The 21,779-nt window shown below is 42.5% G+C and overlaps 1 protein-coding gene across 1 annotated transcript in view; it reads left to right on the top strand.

Annotated features, from left to right (window-relative positions):
• ASZ1 (ankyrin repeat, SAM and basic leucine zipper domain containing 1) overlaps nt 1-13,112 on the top strand; it is a 79,628-nt gene extending 66,516 nt beyond the window's left edge. The window contains exons 11-13 of the mRNA XM_069956067.1: nt 256-358; nt 9,365-9,478; nt 12,948-13,112. Coding sequence (XP_069812168.1) covers nt 256-358; nt 9,365-9,478; nt 12,948-13,112 — 382 coding nt within the window. The remainder of the gene's footprint in view (nt 1-255; nt 359-9,364; nt 9,479-12,947) is intronic.
• The last annotated feature ends 8,667 nt before the right edge of the window (nt 13,113-21,779 follow it).

Here is a 21,779-nt window from a genome sequence, read left to right as displayed (position 1 = left end):
TTTTCATACCGATTTATCTTGTCTAAATGCCTATGATTTAAAAGAAAAAATAATCGTGTTAAAGGACCTTTACAGGCAACCCTTTTTAATGTGTGTTGAACAGTCTGCAATATTGCGCAAGCAGATGGATATTGTTGTTGTCCATATACCACTTATTGTCCATATAGCAAAAATTGTTAGGTATTGTTTTTTGCTTTGTTTATTAATTCCCAAAATACTTGATAACAGTCTTTACTTTTCCCCCCCCCATGATAGCGATGAACTGTTTGCTTTTTTACTAAAGCTGAATCGACAGTGTAGTACCATAACTCAAGCCGTGGTAGGTGTAAGGAACCAAATACCTCAGAATCCTCAAAATGTAAGTATTGCTCTGATAAATAAAACTATGTAGCCTTGGGTGGTCCTTTTTTTTTTTGAGTAAATATAATGTGGATTATGTAGAGTGAATTTTTACATGAAAGCATTAAAAGACCACATGGTGCCTTTAAAAGACCACACTCTGCCTTTATATTTTATTTTAATTTTTTTTATCTAAGAATAGATATGTTTGGGGTATGTGTCTTACTTTAAAGTGTCACTGTTATAACTTTTAAAATCTTAATCAGCAGTAGATGTGATATAAAGCAAGTTTGCAATTGACATTCATTTTTTTCTTTCAGTTATTATGGAAAACAAGGCACTTCCTGTGTTCTGACTTTTTTTTTTCTTCTTCAAAGTCTAAACACAGGAAGTCCCGTGTTTCCCAGGTCATCTGCGCTCACAGACACATTGAGCCATGAAAACTTGCTTTTTTTCACATCTACTTTTTGGGATTTTGAAAGTTATGCCAACAGGGACACTTTGACTTTTGTACTTTGATTTTTTCCTCCTCAGCATCTAAAACCCATAAGGTCTTAATTTTTCTATAATACAGAGCCATACAATGGCTTATTGTTTGCAGGACTAATTTTAATTTCTCATGGCTCCTTTCATTTTACTATAAAATGTACAAAAAACCTGAAAAAATATATATTTGTTGAGTGAAATTAAAAAAGGAAAAACAGCAGTTTAGTAAACTTTGGATAATTTTGTTACACCATGCAAGTTACAGTAAAAGTCCCAGTTTTCTGTATTCTGTGGGTTAGTTTGATTAGAGATATCCAATTTATATAGTTTATTTTAGTACTTTATTAAAGTGTAACTGTCTTTGAAAATATTTTTGCAGAAATTTATAGTACAAGCGATTTTAAGAAACCCTGTAATAGGTTTTATTAGTCAAAAAAGTCTCCCCCACACATATTTCTGTGCATCAGGCAAAGCCATATTAAAGAGAAGCAAAGTGAACATGGGTTTGCAGAGTCTATTATAACATTTGGAGGGGCTGAGGGGGATGAGTGAGCAGGAAGGGGAGAGAACCGGCTCTGATGTTTGGAGACTGTCTTACCCCATATAACACTGGATTTACAGGTCAGAAAGGTCAGTGCAAGTATGGGAGCTTGATAAAAGAAGATTGCAGGATGATGTGCTCTGGAGGGCTGCCTTTTTTCCTCTTCCTGCTCACTCATCCACCTCGAATCCTTCCCCCTCCATAGAGTATAATGGACACAGAAATCCTTCTTCTGAAGTGAGGGGGGAGGCTGCAAAACAGTACTAGCGATACTTGACCATTTATTTCTGAAAAGTGACATTTGAACGACGCTTTGGCGTCTTTAGGGCTGTATTAGGGCTTTTTCTTTGCGCCATGATTCATGGTTTTTAACAGTACCATTTTGGTTTTGATGGGACTTATCATACTCTTTTGAATAATGTATTTAATAGATTAGACAATTCCACATGCAGAGACACCAAATATGTTTATTTTTATATTGGTTTAGATTTTTATTTCATTTAAAATATAGGAAAAGGGGGGATTTTAACTTTTATTATGGGAGTTTTTTTGTTTTTTTTTAAATTGGCGGAGACTCTTTGGCAGCATTGGAAGCTAAGTAAGGACCCTCTGCTTGCTAAGTAACCCATTGGCTACCCACAATCATGTTGCTGGGGTGCCAATCGGACACCTCACAGGTGTAGCACGTGTCATTCATTTCATTCAATGTTTCTTTCGTATTACATAGTGACCTTGAAAGGGTTAAACTACTGCCACTGGTGGGATCACAGGTGTGGGGGTTGGGGGCGGCTTCATAGAAATGAATAGAGCCGTGGGTTAGGTGCCATACCCACGGTTGTATTCATAACAAAGGAGCAGGGGGACGATCTGGAGATCGGCAGGGGGTACAGAGGTTCGACTCCCCCATCCACCCCCAACCCCTCCCGCAAACTCTTACTTGTCCCCTATCCTGGGGACAAGTTAGTTTTGACACACAACGATTCACAATGCCTTAAAACTGACAGGTTGCTTTTATTCTGCTCATTATGATGTATGTATATTTTAAAGGGCAGAGCTTCAGACACTAGCAAATAGGTGGGCTAGGGAGATAACTCAAATGATGCCTTAGTCTTTGCTGATGGCGATTTGCAGTTATATAATTACATTTTTCCTTGGAAGCTGAAGTGATGCTGAGCCACAGCATGCACGCTTCCTCCTCCACCTTTCCCTGCCTTGTCTAATTGACGTACAGAGCTGGAGGCCCAACCCTGGACGTCAATTGGTAAAGACAGGGAGGATATGGGAGGGAAGAGTCATGTATACTGTAGCTCAGTGTTGTGGCCATCAGCAAAGACAAAGTTTTGATTTTTTTTTTTTTTTAATTTATCTCCCTATCACCTATCTTCCTGTGGGATATGTTGCTGTCCCCTACTGTACAGTTCATCTGTCCATCACATGGCGCCCTATAAAAGAGCATGTGACCATGACATCCCAGAGCCTCCTTCATAGGATGACACTGCAAATAAGAAATTAGCACAGGCACAGTAGTCCTCTAGATGAGTATCAGTAGTACAGGGTGTCTTGTGGCCCGTCCCATATGTAAATGATTTAGTCGATAAAGCGATAACATATCTTGGTCCTAGGTTGGCTTAGATTCTTAGTAATTGCAAATAAAGGTGTTAGAGAAAGGTCTGTTTTTTAGTCTGTTAGAGCCTTTTGACACGTTTCAAATGGACATTGACCTCTCAAGGTTTTTTAGTAATATGAGACTCAAAACATTTTCTTCTAAGTTTGAGAGTGACATTTCCAATAAGACTGACCAAGAGACATGATTATAGACTGTGCCTAAATAACCTGGGACTACGTACAAAAAGTAATTCTAATCCCCCCAAGAACAATCATGCTACTGAGACATTTGTACAACTTATAGTATAGGCGTAAGGAGTAACACTCAGTCTGATTATACCAAGTGGAAAGTAGAGGTATTCTTGTCAGAAAAGTATCCACTGAGTAGACAATGATCATAGAAGAAATGCTCGTGATATTTGATGCAAGTGCTCTTGTGCACAATTTTATTTTGGCATAAAGTATAGTCACAGACATTAATTCCGACGTTTCGGTGGTGACACCTTAATCAGGGGTCTATGGACATGAAAAATATATATTACACAGGGCTCCAGATGGCGACCAAAATGGTCGCCAATGCGACTGATATTTTGCAAATGGCGCCCAGATTTATTAATCTGGGCGCCATTTGCGACTGGCCCCGGCGGCGGCGCGCTGTCTTTTTAAGTCCGGGTCCCCGGCTGATGCGCATCAGTGAGCTGCCTGGGGCCCTGACTTCCGGCACAGGAAGCGCGCGTCAGAGACTCTTCCTGTGTCAGAAGTCACAGCCCCGGCGTACAGGGAGCTCACTGACGCGCCGCGCTGCCGGGGATAGGACGGGACACCCCCGGCAGCTGCGCATCAGCCGGGGACAGCGTCCGAAGAAGAAGAGGATCGCCGGGGGAGCAGGTTGTCAGGTGAGTTTGTGTGTTTATTTTTTTTAAATACTGCTTAGCATAGAGGAAAGGGGGGGGGCATCTATAATGGGGGGAATAGAAGGGGGGGCATCTATAATGGGGGGAGAAGAGGGGCCATCTTCGAGGGGGGGAGAGGGGGCTATCTATAAGGGGAGGGGGTATCTATAAGGGGGGGAGAAGAGGGGGCATCTATAATGGGGAGGAGGAGGGGGCATCTATAATGGGGGTAGAGGGGGTCATCTATAAGGGGAGGGGGTATCTATAAGGGGGGAGAAGAGGGGGCAACTATAATGGGGGGGAGGAGGGGGCATCTATAATGGGGGGGAGGAGGGGCATCTATAATGGGGGGGAGGAGGGGGCATCTATAATGGGGGGGAGGAGGGGCATCTATAATGGGGGGGAGGAGGGGGCATCTATAATGGGGGTAGAGGGGGTCATCTATAAGGGGAGGGGGTATCTATAAGGGGGGGGGGGAAGAGGGGGCATCTATAATGGGGGGGGAGGGGGCATCTATAATGGGGGGGAGAGGGGGTATCTATAATGGTGGTAGAGGGGGTCATCTATAAGGGGAGGGGGCCATCTATAAGTGTAGGGCAAACTGGCTGCAGACACTGGGAGATAGATATATGCACAATTATTATTATCAGGGCCCCTCAGGTGTCTTTATTGTAGGGGGTCACTTGCATTAGTCACTAGGTGAGAGATATATCTATCTATATACACATCTTGTGGGGGGTCACTATGGCTGCAGTCATAAGTCTAGCTCAGTATGTATAGACTGTTGCAAGCTTTTAATGGGAACCTGTCACCCCCGGTGCCGGGGTGACAGGCTCCCAACCCCCCGTTAGAGCCCCCTATACTCACCTCATCGCGCCGGGTCCCGCTTCTGAAGATGGTCGGGTCACGGAGATCTCAGCCACTGCAGCCCGGCGCGCACACAGAGAGATGAGTCCAACGCTCATAGAGAATGACGGAGCGCTGGACTCTCCCGTCATTCTCTGAGCGTTGGACTCATCTCTCAGCGCACGCCGGGCTGCAGCGGCTGAGATCTCCGTGACCCGACCATCTTCAGAAGCGGGACCCGGCGCGATGAGGTGAGTATAGGGGGTTCTAACGGGGGGTTGGGAGCCTGTCACCCTGGCACGGGGGTTAACAGGTTCCCTTTAAGTTCAAGTTCAGAAGAGTAAGCCTCATTAAAAGGCTAGCCAAGTGAGGCTGAAGTACTGAGTCAGACTGTATATGGTTGTCAAGTTGCAAGTTTCCATGTTGAACATTTTCAAACTAAGAAAAGAGAGAATCTAAAGGAGGAGGAGGCTGCCGTGGCCTCTGCACACAGTAAGTCCCATTTAACATAACATTAATTTTACATGGTTTAAAATGTTGGCGACCAAATATTCTATTTGGCGCCTAAATTTTTCAGGTTAGGAGCCAATGGCTCCTAGGTAAATTTTTTAGTCTGGAGCCCTGTTACAATGAGATATGGTTACAGGAATAGTAACGTGCACAGGGCTAGGGTGGGTAGGACAGGAGGGGGGGAGGTATAGGTACAAGACTCATAGGGAAGGTAACATCAAAGTGACAAATGATATATACATAATAATAACACAAAAGTTGCTGGATGGAATATCTGCAGGATGATGAGAGAAGGAAGAGGATATTCCATAGCTATGAGGGAATACATAGATATTAGTGAGGATTAATCATATATAATGACAGTAACATAGTAGTATAGTAGTAGGGCACAGTTGGTATAAAATGCATGCAGCAGGGTTTCTATGAGGTATAGGATAGATGACAGTTTAGGGTGAATCATAGATACAGAATAAGAATACAGCTGGTAGTACCTGTGTTAGTTGTTGCAGTATGTGGGTAGCGGAGTAATGGAGGTCAGCTGTAAAAGTGAAGGTAAAGTCAGGGCTGAGTAAGCGGTAGTTAGGAGTACTATTGGAGTAGGAAATGTGGTGAGGGGTAGTTACCTCATTGGTAACAGGAGGTCCGGGGGTGGCTGAGGTCCGAGCAGAGTCGGGGATGGTTAAAACCGGACAATGGAGCTGGAAGAGAGGAGGCCGGTTATGAAGCTGACATGATTTGTGAGGCTATGGTGGAGAGAAGGTGAGATATTTTATCCACCTCTGACAACTTATGTCAGAGGTGGAAAATGTAAGGGGTGATTGTTAGGCTAATGTGCATATGCTATTTATATGTGATGTTTGTTACTGTTAAGTTGTTATCCGATGAAGGCTCTATGAGATAACACTGAGCTCAAACGCGTTTTTTTTTTTTTTTTTTTTAATTACATTTTTATACTACGCATGTATGTGTCCTATTCACATTTAGCGGCATATGTGCATTTTTATTTTATTTCTTTTGGCTGGTTGCGTTTTCATCTTATGAGGAAATCCTCTTTTATCTGCCTGGTCTGGGTCGATGTCCCAGCTTGATATCTTACTGTGTCACAGAGATTTACTGTAATGCAGTCCCTGGTGGTCGCCCCATCAGCCGTACCTTTTTAGTCCTGCAGCATTCGAAGGGTAAAAGGGGTTATGTGGTAAAGTAAAACTGTATTTAAATAAAATGATCACCCCAAGTCATATAACCTTACTAATATAGTGACATCACTAATAATAATGGCTTTAGTTTGGTTTTATGTGATTCACCACTGAAGGAAATAGAAGAATTACAAAATGTTTATTGCCTGCAGCGACTCCCTCTCTCTGTAAACAACACATCATCCTCCGAGGTCGCTTGTGGCTTTTCTGGATCTTGTCTCTGATCTGTCCCCCCACCCTTGTGATGTCCCCATCTTGACCAGCTCTTTTAGCTTTTACAGTTTCTCTGTCATATACACTGATTCATATAAACTTTTATTGGGACATTTATGAAGCGTCAGAAAGAATAACAGCATGCTGCCTTGTGCAGAATTTTGATACAGAAAGAGCAAATGGTATGAATACAGCAGGTGCTGCAATGTTACTGAATGTGTTATATTCTGCAGTGAAATTAGATGTTCTGCAACAGCTTTAGGTGAGGAATTGGCACAACTGCTGGGATTGGCGAGTAAGCAGGTTGAGAGGACAGGTTTGAAAGCAATGTATTCTGGGCCTTGTATTACTTAGCAACTGCTCAACCAGGAAGTGCAAACATGAAATACAGAACTGTGGCCATTCATAACATTTTTTATGGTCACAAAACACTAATTAGGAAATCTTTCAGGAGACGTACGAAAAGCTGAAGCCTCTCTTCCCTTTCTGCTCTGAGAACGCACAAGTGACATCACTCATGTGCCACAGCGCTGTAGGGAAGAAAGCAAAATGGTGCTTCCAGCCCCAAGAGGGATTTGCCTTCTCAACTACAGTGCCACATTTACTTTTATGCGCTCCTAAATAGGAGCACAAAAAATTAAAGGGCCAGACCCAGCACCCAACTGTGCTGGGTGTTGACAGTGACCTGTGCTAGTTAGCAGCACATCCAGAATAAGGCAGTATCTATAATTTCCTGACCTATTTTCCGGAATGCACAGCCTTCAGGAAAAAAAAAGTGTCTGTACCCAATAGAAGCCTTTGGACTTGTCTTGATTGCCTGGATGTGTGCATGAGGCATAAGACCCTCAAAACATATGGATTTCTGTTGGTTTTAGAACTGGTCAGACTGGTAAGTAAAACTGTATGCTTCTGCTTCATCTTCCCTCTACTTCATGAATAATCAAGGCTTCCCTACCTCCTACTCACTCAGCTGCCAGCCAGTGTCTCTGATTGCAGATCAGTCCTCTGTAGGCAGTTTATGTCTGAAAGAAACAATCAAGTATAGTTGAATCTCTGAGCCCAAATGTGTTGGAGCTGTGGTCTAGGGGTAACTCACCTGTCTAGAGACCTGCCAGCAGTTCATTCTTTGGTTAAAATCCCCTGATGGAAATAAAGTAGGTCTTTATTTTTTTTTCTCATTATTGTATATTTTTAACCCTTCGAGGACCAAGCCCAAAATGACCCAGTGGACCGCGCTAATTTTCATTTTTGCTTTTTTGTTTTTTTCCTCCTCCCCTTCAAAGAGCTCTAGCACTTTCATTTTTCTGTCTACAAGGCCAGGTAAGGGCTTGTTTTTTTTTTTTTCAGAAAGAGTTGTACTTTGTAACCATAACATAACAAGTATGATAGAACCCCAAAAATATTATATATGAAAATCTAAATTGCTGAAATCGTAAAAAAGAATGCAATATGGTAACTTCTGGGGATGCTGCTGCTGTTGTCACTTACACTTAGACACCGCGATCACAGCTTTTAAGGTGTTAAAGCGTAACTGTAATTTTTTTTTATTGCAGAAATCAGTAGTATAAGCGATTTTAAGAAACTCTGTAATAGGTTTTATCAGCCAAAAAAGCCTCCTTCTGTACTCAAGAAGCAATCTCCCAGCCTCCCCCCCTGACTTCTTATCTGTGCATTATCAGGCAAACACGTCTTTATTACAGAGAAGCCAGTGAAGACGGGCTCTGCTCTCTCCATTCTATCCTTATGGAGGGGGGAGGGGCCGAGGGAGATGAGGGAGCAGGAAGAGGTGACATGAAAGTCATCTGTTTGTAGACTGTCTGGGCACCTAAAACGCAGGATTCTAGGGTCAGAAAGGTCAGTGCTTATCTATGAACGTACTGAGAGAAGATTGCAGGGTATTGTGCTTTGCAAGACTGCTCCGTGCTCAGTCACTCCTAACAGCACCTCCCCTCTCCATAGCCACATAATGGAGACAGAAATCCTGCTTCATCTGATGTGAGGGGGGAGGCTGGGAGATTGCTTTTTCAGTACAGAAGGAAACTCTTTTGGTTTATGAAACCTATTAGAGAGTTTCTTAAAATCGCTTGTACTGTTGATATTTAATGTTTTCAGAAAAATGACCCTGAAATGACAGTTACGCTTTAATGACAGACTACAGCGGGATCGCGGGCCGCCACCTGCTGTGAAGCACGCTCCGCTGCAGAGCGCTCTTCATAACTCCCTAGAGACCCAAGACATACAGTTACGCCCAGGGTTGTCTGGTGACAGATTTCCAGGATGTAACTGTACGTCCATGGTCGTCTAGGGGTTTATGCTATGATCACACGGTTTGGTGCACTGGAGGGGGAACTACTGCCCTCAGTGCACAGATCCGCCTGCCTGCCCCCTCCTCTTATTCCTGCGCTTTGCAGTAATCATCCACGTCCCTGCAGAGCGCCACCTCAATTTTCATAATGAGATGGGCTAGATGGATTGGTGCAATGAGGGTTGTACTACTTTACATATTTAATGAATCCTGCTAAGAATAAAGGGAAAGGAAATTGGCTTTATTCTCAGCATCCCCGGTCCTGAGAATAAAGGCAAATTAGAGTATTTTAACCTGCTATTAGATTCCCTTTAATGCTCAAATCTTTACTGGCTTTCTCTCAACTGCTAAATCTACATCATGAGAAGATAATTAATGTACTTTCTATTTCATATTTAAACGTTTAACTTTCTGTACTCTTTATTTATAGGTAGTCTTTGAGTGGGATTCTTCTCAAAATTTTTCTAGTGTTTGTGAAGATATTATCAGGAATCTTACAGATTTGAATAAAGAAGTTTGCCAACTGCAAGATCTTTTACAAAAGGTTTGTATCTGACTTTTATTTTGTGGCTATTGTAATTTTTTTTTTTGCTATTGGAGCAAACTGAAGCATACTGCTAAATATGATATAGTGAGATTTAGTAGAGGAAACATGTAAATTTGACATACGGCGAAGGTGGGAGGGTTAACATTTGGTGTTCACACCAAATCATTCACTTACAAACCAACAACACAGTGACAGCCTCTTGTCAAGAAGGGTCATTTGAGTAATGGGCTTGATGGACTAAAGTGACAGGTTAGGATTCTGTAAATTAAGTACTAGTGTTAAAAAGGAATTTGTTACTGAATGATGCCATGTGGAATTTAAACAGCAAAAGAAGTTACAACACATTATCTTGTAATTCTGGAACTGAAATAAGAATAAAATACATCAGGGATAGCCAAGGGTTATAAATATTGTGCTGCAAATAAGACATACGTATGACCTCCTGGTTAAGAAAATAAATAGAATGAATAGCCGCACAAAACGTATTAAGTAAGCCCACACATGCTGTAATGGAAGACGTTTTCTATTCTTTCTTAGGAAATGTAAACTGCAAAGCTAAACTAACATTTCCAAAAATAATAAAACTTAGGAATCTAATTCATAAACTCTGATCTTGATTTAAACAGTCTTGTACTGGAGAAAACGTAAAGGTTTCTGGCTTCAAATAATGTGTGTTTAGCTTCCATAGGTCTTAGGGAACATGCACTTAATAAACATGCCGGCAATATCGAAAATGTACCAAGATTATATTTTACTACTTGTTTCTTGCAGGGAGGTTATTTGTTTTGTCATTTTTTCTAAATTACTGTTGGAAAGCCAGGCAAGCAGATAAAACGTGTATGTGTGTAGCAGTATAGATAGATTGACTTATTTTGACGGGGTAGGGAAAAAAAACATTTTAAATCAACTGGTGTCAGAAAAATATACAGATTTGTAAATGACTTATCTAAAAAAATATATATCTCTCAAACCTTCAAGTACTTATCATCTGCTGTATGTCCTGCAGGAAGGGGTGCTTTTTTCCAGCCTTACACAGTCCTAACTGCTGCCATCTATGTATTGTCTGTGTCAGGAATTGTACAGAGCTGAAGACGTTTTCTATGGGGAATTAATACTGCTCTAGAACAGTGCTTCTCAAACTGTGAGGCGGGCCTCACCAGTGAGGCTCCCCCTAGTTGTTGGTGAGGCCCAGCTGGGGAGCCACTGTTCATAGTGACTATGATCTGCACAGTCCTTCTCCATTTTAGCAACATTATTAATTTATTTTGTACTTTCTTTATTAACATATAGAGCTTGGGACACAGGTGAAAGCTAGCCCTACGGTAATTTTCAGCTTTCAAATGGACTTTCACCACAGATGGTGAGGCCCAGCATCCTCTTGGTCAGTCTGGTGAGGCCCAAGCATTGCCTTGGTCTGTTAGGTGAGGCTCCAGTACAAAAAGTTTGAGAAGCAGTGCTCTAGACAGTTCCTGAAACTGACAGAGGTGGCTACAGTGAACACATCAATCCAAAAGAGATAAACACCACCAGCAATGGAATAAGTAGAGGAAAAATGCACGCCTCACCAGACTGGACTGATGTCCAGAATAAATCCAGGTAAAAATAGTAGAGACAGCCCTTGACTTTGTTCACCCGCTCTTATGCAATGTTTCACTTGAGCAAGGCTGAGGTATAGCTGGAACATTGAATAAAGTCACCATTTTTTCACTTAAAGTGCTTTTTCCACTTTACTTAGCAGGGAACACCATGTTGGACTGGAAAGAAGACACTACTAACCACAGGACATAAAGAAGCTAACTACTGGAAGGCTTGAGTTCTTTAAATAGAAGCAAGTTACAAATCTGTATGCTTTCTGACACCAGTTGATTTAAAACCTTTTTTTTCCTCTAGAGTATCCCTTTAAATAAGAGAGAAAGTGCAGTGATGAGACTCCTCCTCCTTTACCCTCTGCCTCTGCAAACATAGGGGTTTCATAGAAAAAGAAAACTACAATAGGATAATGATTCTGAACATTTAATCTGGTGTGTGGTATATGACTGTGTTTTAACCTGTTCAGTGCAGGGGGTTTATTTGACAGATACTGCCACATAAAGGAACCAAAAACAAGCCCTTTTAGTGTTCTGTAAATGAAAAGTAAGGTAAATCTATTCCTCCTTTATGCATGTGGTTGTATTAACCAGTTGCAAACACAGGACAATCTTGTATTGAGTGAGCTCATGTATTGATGTGCGCTTAATTTGACGTCAGTAAAAATTATAACTAAAATCAATACATGTGTGAGCAATTAGTTTCACTATTGAGTTCAGCAGAATGCAATAGTAAAAACTGATACAAACCTTTTTATCCTTAGGGTGGGTTCACACTACGGAAATGACATGTCACTTCTTTCGGCGGATAGCGGAATACGCAGGCCCATAGAATGGTGTCTATGGAGCCGGCGGAAAGGCGCGCGGCTGTGCGCGCGCACAGCCGACGGAATTCCGCTGAGTTTATCTGCGAGAATTCCGTAGTGTAAACCCAACCTTAGGGTGCCTTCACACGTACTGGATCCGCAGCGGATTTCACACTGTGATTTGCAGCGAAATCTGCTGCGGATTCTGGTACTGTGAAGGTGTATGGGAATACATATGTAACCCAGCCCCTTTAACTCCCTGCCGCCCGCAGCCCTGGCCAGGAGCATACAGTACATACCTGCTCCAGGCTCCTGCTTGCTTCAGGGCCTCCCAGCATCTCCCTGCGGTCGGCGAATCAGTGCGCTGCCCCGCTGCAGTGCACTGATTGGCTAACCGCCGGAAGATGCCTGGAGGCTCCGAAGCAAGCAGGAGCCTTCAGCAGGTGATGCATGGGGTGCCCCCAGCCGGCAGCATACATTACCTGCTTGGCGCTGTGGCTGTGTGTGAGGCTTCGGGCTCCCGTCGGTCCCCATCAGCCAATCAGTGCTGCCGTGCACTGATTGGCTGATGGGGAGCGAGGGCAGTCGAGAGCCTCACACACAGGCACAGCGCCGAGCAGGTAATGTATGCTGCGGGCCGGGGCAATGGGATGGAAGGGGTTAAAGGGGCAGGGTCACATACAGGCAGCGGAATGAAAATTTTGCTGCGTGTATGTGACCCATTCAGTTTCACACTACCAGGATCCGCAGCGTGAAATCTGCTGAGGATCCGGTACATGTAAAGCTACCCTTAAAGTATTTCTGTAGATTATACAGATATTGGCCCAGATTTATCAAAATGAAAGTCGGATGAAAAAATCGGAGACACAGCAACCAACCACAGATCCACTTTCATTTTTCAGAATGGACTGTAATTAGACATAAATATGTCTGATTTGTCTGGGTAATAAAGATCGCCAAAGATCATAAAGTGTTGCTTGGTAATGAAGGGATGATAATTGTTATTGAGTCTTGAAACTGTGGACTGTCATCGTTGACTCTAGAAATCAGACCAATCTATGATTTTCCTGTCAGTTTCAGCACGGCCAGAAGAATAATCCTTGCCGTATTTTGCCATTGGAAGAACAGCAGAGTTGGAGATGGTGGAAAGCTAGAAGAATGACTTTAGTGGCAGTACTCGGTTTGGGGTTTGTGGTTTCAGTTGTTCAGATCGTTGCAAGGCATAAAATTACACTGTAGTGCAATAATTTGGTTGATGTGATAAACCTAGTGTGTAATGTTTGTATTTTTTTTTAGTTTGTTTTAGCAGATGTAAAACATTTTATTTAACCTCTTGCATCAGGAATATTGAATTGATATGTCGATGAGCCTTTATGTAGTCCTTGCTTTTACATCTGCCATAAAATTGGAGGTCTCTTGTTTCAGAGTTAACTGTTATGTTTATTTCTATCATTACTGTACAGTAATTGTATGTTTAGACAGAGATTTATCTGACAGATTTTTTAAGCCAAAGCCATGAATGGATTTAAGAAGAGGAGAAATCTCAATGTTTCCTTTATGACATGTTTCCTGTTTATAGTCTGTTCCTGGCTTTGGCTTCAAAAATCTGACAGATAAATCTCTCTGTCTAAACACACCATAAGTGGTAGAGATTATACCCCTTAAGTGTACTTGTAACCAGGTACTATCATTAAATAGATTTAGGCTCTATTACACACACAGATTTAATGGATGGATTATTGAACCCAAAGCCAGGAGCAAACTATAAACACAGAACAAGTCTTGAAGAAAAGACTGTGATTTCTCCTTTTTTCAAATCCATTCCTGGCTTGAGCTTCAGATTCAGATATTTTCGACTTCAGATTGAGGGAGCCCTTAAAGGGGTAGTGCGGCGCTAAAAAATTATTCACAGAATAACACACATTACAAAGTTATACAACTTTGTAATGTATGTTATGTCTGTGAATCGCCCCCTTCGCCCGTGAACACGGAAGTGTGTGGTGCATTATACATTACCTGATCCGTGTTGAGCCCGTCCACAGCCGCGTCATCAGCTGCTCAGCTGCATTGGCTGAGCATAACTGTGCTCAGCCAATCGCTGCTGAGCACAGTTATGACGCGGCGGAGGGGGACGGCGGCAGCGATTCGGCTGTCCGTCCGAAGATGACGTTTGGCACAAGATGGCGGACGGGCTCGACACGGATCAGGTAATGTATAATGCACCACACACTTCCGGGTACACGGGCGGGGGACACGGGGAAGGGGGCGATTCACAGACATATAACATACATTACAAAGTGTTATAACTTTGTAATGTGTGTTATTCTGTGAATAATTTTTTAGTGCCGCACTACCCCTTTAATCTGAATATAGGTGCGCAGGTCCTAGAGGGTGGGACCCACATCTAGGGGATACTTATGGCATATGCTGTGGACATGCCAAAAGCGTTCCAGATGGATATACCCCTTTTACATGCTGATGGACCTGCAGGGAACATAACAAACATATATACTTACATGTCCGGCTACCCTGCCTCTGCTAGATGTCCCTGTCTTTAAAAGTGTCGTGCCATAAATGACATAGAATAGATGTCTATGCTGTCTAAGCCAAGTGGGTATCTCCTGTCTGTATATTAGTGGGAAACTTTGCAGGCACCAGGTGGCCTGGAAACCAGCAGAGACAAGAAAGTATACATGTTTGTTACATTCTCTGCATCCCTAGCACTATGTTAAATTCTCAATATTTACTAAATAACCCTTTGAATAGATTGCTGTAAAGTTAATTTTAATAATGCAATTGGATATTAGGAGATTGTACAGTCAGGGGGTGTGTATTAGGTACGTGTGGCTTGATACAGGTCCTCTTTAAAGTAGGTCACATGTAGACTGATGTACTCTTAATCTAAAAAATGAAACTGCAAGAAACGATAAGGTCTTGAGCTTCAAATAAATAAATAATTGTTGGTTTAAACAAATTCTTCCTGAATATTTTCTGTTATTTATTTTGACTACCCCAAAAACTGCTTTGTTATAACAGACAGGAACAAATGATGGCTATTAATGCCAGCACATTATACAATCAAATGTAGCCGTATTTTTCAAGGCATTTATGCTACAAAGCACTAATATTAATAAGTGTGCATCTGGTGTTGCTTGGATAAGAGTTGTATTGCTTCACTTATTTGAGAGCATTGCATTTTAGCAGTTCAGATGACAACTAGGGTATGTTAACACATATCAGATTGTGTATGCATCTGCCCCTTTCATGTGAGTGGAGCTTGCAGATATCATGCACAGGCTACAGAGACAACTTCATTTAAATGTATAGAATACATTTTTCAGCTGCAAAAGTTCCTGCAACTAATCTGTTAGGTGATCTTACCATTGCATACCTCCTTTTAGCAAAATGGAGCTATTGGACCAGATGGACAAAAATAGCAGAATGTAGAACAATTAAAGGACAAGTGCCATGAAAAACTTTTTCCCAGTAATTGAAGCACATTACAAAGTTATATAACTCTGTAATGTGCTTCAATCACCTATCTGCCTCCCTTCTCTGTCTTCCCCCCCCCCCCCCCACCAGGAAGTGTCCTAACTCACACAATTATTGTCGTCACCATCACCAAGCTCTTCTCTCAGCTCCTTCTCCTGTTACAGCAGCCCCCCCCTCCCCTGCCTTGTCAGGTGACTCAGCTTGCTCAGCTCCCATTGGCTGAAAAACTGCAAGCCATCACTTGGACTGGGGAGGGGGGGCTGCTGTAACAGGACCTAGACCAGCCCTCCTGCTGATGACTCATCCTCACAAGAAGGAGCTGCCTGGTGACGGTGATGGCAGTCATCAGGTCTGTGTGAGTTAGGACACTTCCTGGTGGGGGGTGGAGGGGGGAAAAGACAGAGATGGGAGGCAGATAGGTGATTTAAGCATATTACAGAGTTATATAACTTTGTAATGTGCTTCAATTACTGGGAAAAAGTTTTTCATGGCACTTGTCCTTTAAGACCAGAAAAAAGTAATAGGGCACAATAATTAGATTTTTATATTTTTTTTTTTCTCAAAACTACTAATAGCGAGTATAACTGTCATTTAGAAACAACTTTGCAGAAATCAATAGTGCAAGCGATTTTAAGAAACTCTGTAATAGGTTTTATTAGGCAAAAGTATTTCTTTCTGTACTGACAAGGCTGTTTTCCAGCCTTCCTCCTCACTACTTATCTGTTGCAGAGAAGCAGGTTTGATGTGTTCATTATGGTCTATGGAGGGTAGAGGGGCGTGAATGAGCAGGAGTAGGAGAGAAACAATCTGTGTATAGGAGCCAGCACAGCACAATATCTTGTAATCTTACCTCACCAAGTTCCCAAACCAGCACTGATCAGTGTGGACAGTCTCCAAAGTGCACAGACTGTTTTGTCTCCTCTTCCTGCTCAATCATGCCCCTCGGCCGCTCCCTCACTATAGGTTATAAAGGACACAGCAAACCCATCTTCACTTTGCTTCTCTGTAATGTAGACGACTTTGCCTGCTAATGAACAGATAAGAAGTTTGGGCTGGCGGTGAGGGAGGTAGGAAATGAGCTTTTTAAGTACAGGAGGAAACTCTATTGCTTAAAAAAAACCTGTTACAGAGTTTGTTAAAATTGCTTGTATTATTGATTTCTGCAAAGTTGTTTTAAATTACACTTTAACCCCTTAAGGACAGAGCCTGAAATGGCCTTAAAGTGTCACTGTCGTGAAATTTTTTTTTGCAGAAATCAATAGTCCAGGTGATTTTAAGAAACTTTGTAATTGGGTTTATTATCCGAAAAATGCATTTTTATCATGAAAAATCAGTTTGAAGCTCTCCCCCTGTCTTCATTGTTCTCCTATGGAGAGAGCTAAAGAAAAGACCAAAACAGGACAACAAAGAGTTAATCTACAAATCTCTCACGGGATATCTCCTGTGACAGTCACCAGTGACCTGTCTGAGCTCGGATTACAGCTGTCACCCAGCTCCGTGCCTGTAATCCTCTGTTATCTGCTTTCTGCTGCCGGCTAACTCCCTCCTTCCTCCTCCCCCCTCCCCTCTCCCTAGAGCAGACAGGGGACGTCTCCTGCAACAAGTCACAATTTTCAGATTTTTCAGAGTGGATGAAAAAGAGGAAGGAGGGGGGGACCTGGGAAAAGGCTTTTTACATGCAGATAATGGAAGATTTGGCTAATAAACCCAATTACAAAGTTTCTTAAAATCGCCTGGACTATTGATTTCTGCAAAAAAAAAATACGACAGTGACTCTTTAAGGACAGAGACAAATTTTATGAATTTGACCAGTGTCACTTTATTCATTAATAACTTCGGGATGCTTTTACCTATCTGGCTGATTCTGAGATTGTTTTCTCGTGACATATTGTACTTTACATTTCTGGTAAATTGGAGTCGATACTTATAACAAATCTTTATAAAAAAAAACAAAATAACGTGAACATTTTTGAAAAATTGCATTTTTCCAACTTTGAAACTTTTTTTGCTTATACAGAAAGTGGTTATACCACATAAATTATATATTAAATAGCATTAGAAACATGTATACTTTATATTGGCGGCATTTATTAAACTATCTTTAATTTTTTTAGACAATAGAAAGCTTAAAACAAAAGCAGCAAATTTTCAGTAAAATTTCAAAATCAGATATTTTTAGGGACCTGTTCAGGTTTAAAGTGTATTTGAGGGTCCTGTATGTTAAAAAGCCCAACAAAGCACCCCATTTCAAAAACTGCACCCCCACACTCTGCAAAAGCACATCCAGAAAGTGTTTTAACCCTTTAGGGGAGTCACAGCTCCGCTAAAGCTAAGTGTGTAAGAAAATTTAAATTTTCTGTGCAGAGATTTTATTGTACTCCAATATTTTTCATAATTTTAAACCTATTACCAGAGAAATGCACCCCAATAATTATTGCCCCGTTTCTGCAGTTTATAGAAATACCCCATATGTGGCCCTAATGCGCTATTTGACGCAACCACAAGCCTCAGATACAAAGGAGCGCCTAGTAAATTTCAACGCCTCTGTTATACTTGGTCATTTTTGACCGTACCACTTCAGGTTGGCAGAGGCTCTGGGGTGCCAAAACATAAAACCCCCCCCCCTAAAGGGACACCATTTAGAAAACTACACACCTCAAGGAATGTAACAAGGGGTGCGGTGAGCATTTGGACCCCACAGGTGCACCCCTTGTTAGATTCCTTGAGGGATGCAGTTTCCAGAATGGGGTCTTTTGTGGGGGGTTTACAGTGTTTTGGCAGAACGATGGCTCTGTAAATGCGACATGGCGTTCATCATCTATTCTAGCCAAATCCAACCTCCAAAATCCAAATGGCGCTCCTTCCCTTCGGAGGCTTGCCCTGCGCCCACATGGCGCATTATGTCCACATGTGGGGTATTTAAAGACTCGGGGGAAATTGCTCTACACATTTTGTGGCTTTTTTTCTCTTTTAACCCCTTGTGAAAATGATAAATTCAAGGCTAAACCAACATTATAGTGTAAAAAATTTTATATATAATTTTTACGCCACATTGTTCCACATTTGTGCCCGTCACCAGTGGGGTCCATATGCTCACTACACCTCTTGTTACATTCCTTGAAGGGTGTAGTTTCCATAATGGGGTCACTTGTGGGGGGTTTAACTTTCTTGGCAACACAGGGGCCTTTTGAATGCAACATGGCCCCTCGAAATCCATTCCATCCAAATCCAGCCTCCAAAAGCCAAATGGCGCTCCTTCCCTTTGGAGGCTTACCCTGCACCCGCATGGCGCTTTATGTCCACATGTGGGGTATTTCCGTACTCAGGGGAAATTTCTCTACACATTTTGTGTTTTTTTTTTTATCTTTTAGCCCCTTGTGAAAATGAAAAAATCATGACAAGATCGATGATTTAGAGTAAAAGTTTTTAAAAAATTACACTAAATGTTGGTCTAGCCTTGATTTTTTCCATTTCCACAAGGGGTTAAAAAAGAAAATAAATGCAAAACGTGTAGGGTAATTTCCCCTGAGTACGAAAATACCCCACATGTGGACATAATGTGCCATATGGGCACAAGGCAAGCCACCAAAGGGACAGAACGCCATTTAGAGGCTGGAATGGAGGATGGAGGCCATGTCACAATTACAAAACTCCTGTGCGGCCAGGACAGTAGAAACCCCCCACAAATGACTCCATGATGGAAACTACACTCCATAAGGAATCTAACAAGGGGTGCAGTGAGGATATGGACCCCACTGGTGATGGGCACTTATGTAGAACATGTGGTGTGAAAATAAAAAATACAATTTTTTTCATTCTCTTCTTCTGGGGTCTCCTGTTTTCCAGTGTGGGGGACGTCACCTGGAAAATGTTGCCCTAGTGCGATACGGGATCTTTCATATCCAGAAGCGCTGGGTCCGCTCAATGGCTGCTAAATATTAGGGCTTTATTACGGCTTCTGATATTTTTGGATCGTGCCGCAAGCTACAGTAGCTCGGGCAGCGACGGACCAGAAGAGGGGGTGCTGGTATAAAAGTTATCCCCTTAAAGGTGGTAACCTTTATCCAGCAGTGGGAATACCAGTTCCCAAACGATCTTCCCACTAACTCCTAGGATTGGGGGGAATCTGGGGGCTGGATTCGGGTGTCCCTTTCTACATACACTCTAAGGGTACGTGCACACTGCGGAATCGCGACAGATAACCCTTCACGCATTCCGCAGCTGGCACCCACCGGCAGACTGATGCGGGCGCGTGTCTCCGTCCGTGTCATAGACTCCATTCTATGCATGGGTGGATTCCGCTCTCCATCCAACATATTCATTCTTTGGATGGACGATGGAATCCGCCTCTGCATAGAATGGAGTGTGACACGGGTGGAGACACGCGCCCGCATCAGTCCGCCGGCGGGTGCCAGCTGCGGAATGCACAAAGGGTTATCCTTCGCCATTCCGCAGTGTACACGTACCCTAAATCTGTACGTGTACCCTGAGGTACTCTCACAGAGTTTGTAGAATTTCACACCATTCCGTCATCTCTTATTGGGACGGTACTGGCGGAAAAGACGTGTCTGGGGGCAGCGTACCTAGCTGAGGGGTCCAGAGCAGGTATTATTACTTTTGGGGACTTTGATCGCCGTGCCACCGGCCCGATCGCCGTCACGGTGGCACCGTGACCACCATTACTTTTTACAGTAATGGCGGTCGGTGCCGTCCTCGGACAGCACCGACCGCCATTTTTTCTGGGTCATCGGGTCACCGATGACCCGGAAAGGTGCCGATCGCCGCTATTGGCTGATCTGAATTGATCAGCCAATAGCGGCGAACGTCAGCACAGGGTGTGTTAACCACCCCCTGTGCCGAGAAGCTAAGATGGCCTGCTGTGATTTATAGCAGGTCATCTTCCCCGATCGCTGTGTGTGAACACACAGCGATAGGGGAAACCGCGTTCGTACATTTACGCCCTGTTGCGTTAAAGCCCATGCAACGGGGGCGTAAATGTACGCCCAATGTCGTTAATGGGTTAAGGCCTGTTCATTTCACATTATTGCATCCTGTTAAAACATTCTTTTTTGTCTTTCAAGGTTAGAAAGAAAGGTACCTTTTAAATAGGTTGCATACTCTATCGCAGTGCTTCTCAAACATTTTCTACTTGAGCCTCATCCAACAGATAAAATAATGCCTGGGCCTCACCAAAGTGACCAAGAGGATGTTGGGGCCTCACCATCTAAGTCCATGCAAATATAAAACCTATTGCTCAGTCTACCCTCCATTTGTCTCCTAATCTCTGTATAACATTTAATAGGTACAAAATTAGTCAATAGTGTTCCTAAAGCAGAGATGGTTGCAGTCAGGGAAAGGACAGTGCAGCTTATGGTCACTTTTGTGAAAACTTCCTCCCAAGCTGCGCCTTACCAGCAACTAGGGCGATGCCTCACTGGTGAGGCCTGCCTTACAGTTTGAGAAGCACTGCTCTATTGCCTCCTGCTGCAGTTAACCGAAAAACAGAACAAAAAAAACCCCACAATTTTTTAACAGGATGTAAAAATGTGATGTGATTGGCTAAGGGGGTTGTCACTCTTGAGACACGAGTGACAGCACACTCAATCACTGGCCACCGCACTGTCCTTTCTCAGTCAGCCAGTGATTGGCTCAGTAGACTGTCACTTTCCACCTTCCACATGGATGAATGAGTCATTTCTCTTTCAGCAATGGTTGCAAGATGTTTTTTGTTTGATTTTTCTCTGACACTTGTGTGCAAGACATGGACCAACCTAGGACTATAGATGATATTTCTGAAAACTACAGATTTGGGGTAACAAATTTTGACTTAAATGTTTAGTACCTCCTGTGTTACAGAAAAATACAGATTACATTGCAAAAAATAAATAAAATTTCACCTCCACTTTGTTTAATTCCTGTGAACCACCTGAAGGGTTAACAAAGAAACCCTAAACTCCGTTGAGAGGTGCAGTTTTTTAAATGTTATGCTTTATGGGGTTTATAGCATACAGTCCTCTGAAATCGACTTTAAAAATAATTATTCATTTAAAAAAAGTTTGACATTTTAATAAAAACTTATAAATTTGTTACTGAATTTCTAAGACCTCAAATGTACTTAAATGTAAAAGAATGCTCCAGATAATGCCAACATGAAGTATACCTGTTGTATTTGTAATCAGAATCACTTGGATATGTTTAATCATCACAGAGCTATTACCACAAATAAAGACAGTACATATATGAAAATGGAACTTTGTCCTAAAGGACAAAATTAGCTGCTTCCTTAAAGAGGATGTTCAACACTAATTGGGGGGGGGGGGGGGAAAGAAAAAAAAAACAGGCTGGCATATTGGCTACTGCTTACCCAAGTCCCCCTGGCAAGTTTCGCCGCGATGCGCTCTTGTTTGGGGCCAC

This window comes from Dendropsophus ebraccatus, chromosome 1 (assembly GCF_027789765.1).
Source record: "Dendropsophus ebraccatus isolate aDenEbr1 chromosome 1, aDenEbr1.pat, whole genome shotgun sequence".
Lineage (NCBI taxonomy): Eukaryota > Metazoa > Chordata > Amphibia > Anura > Hylidae > Dendropsophus > Dendropsophus ebraccatus.
This window is presented reverse-complemented; position numbering and strand designations above follow the sequence as displayed.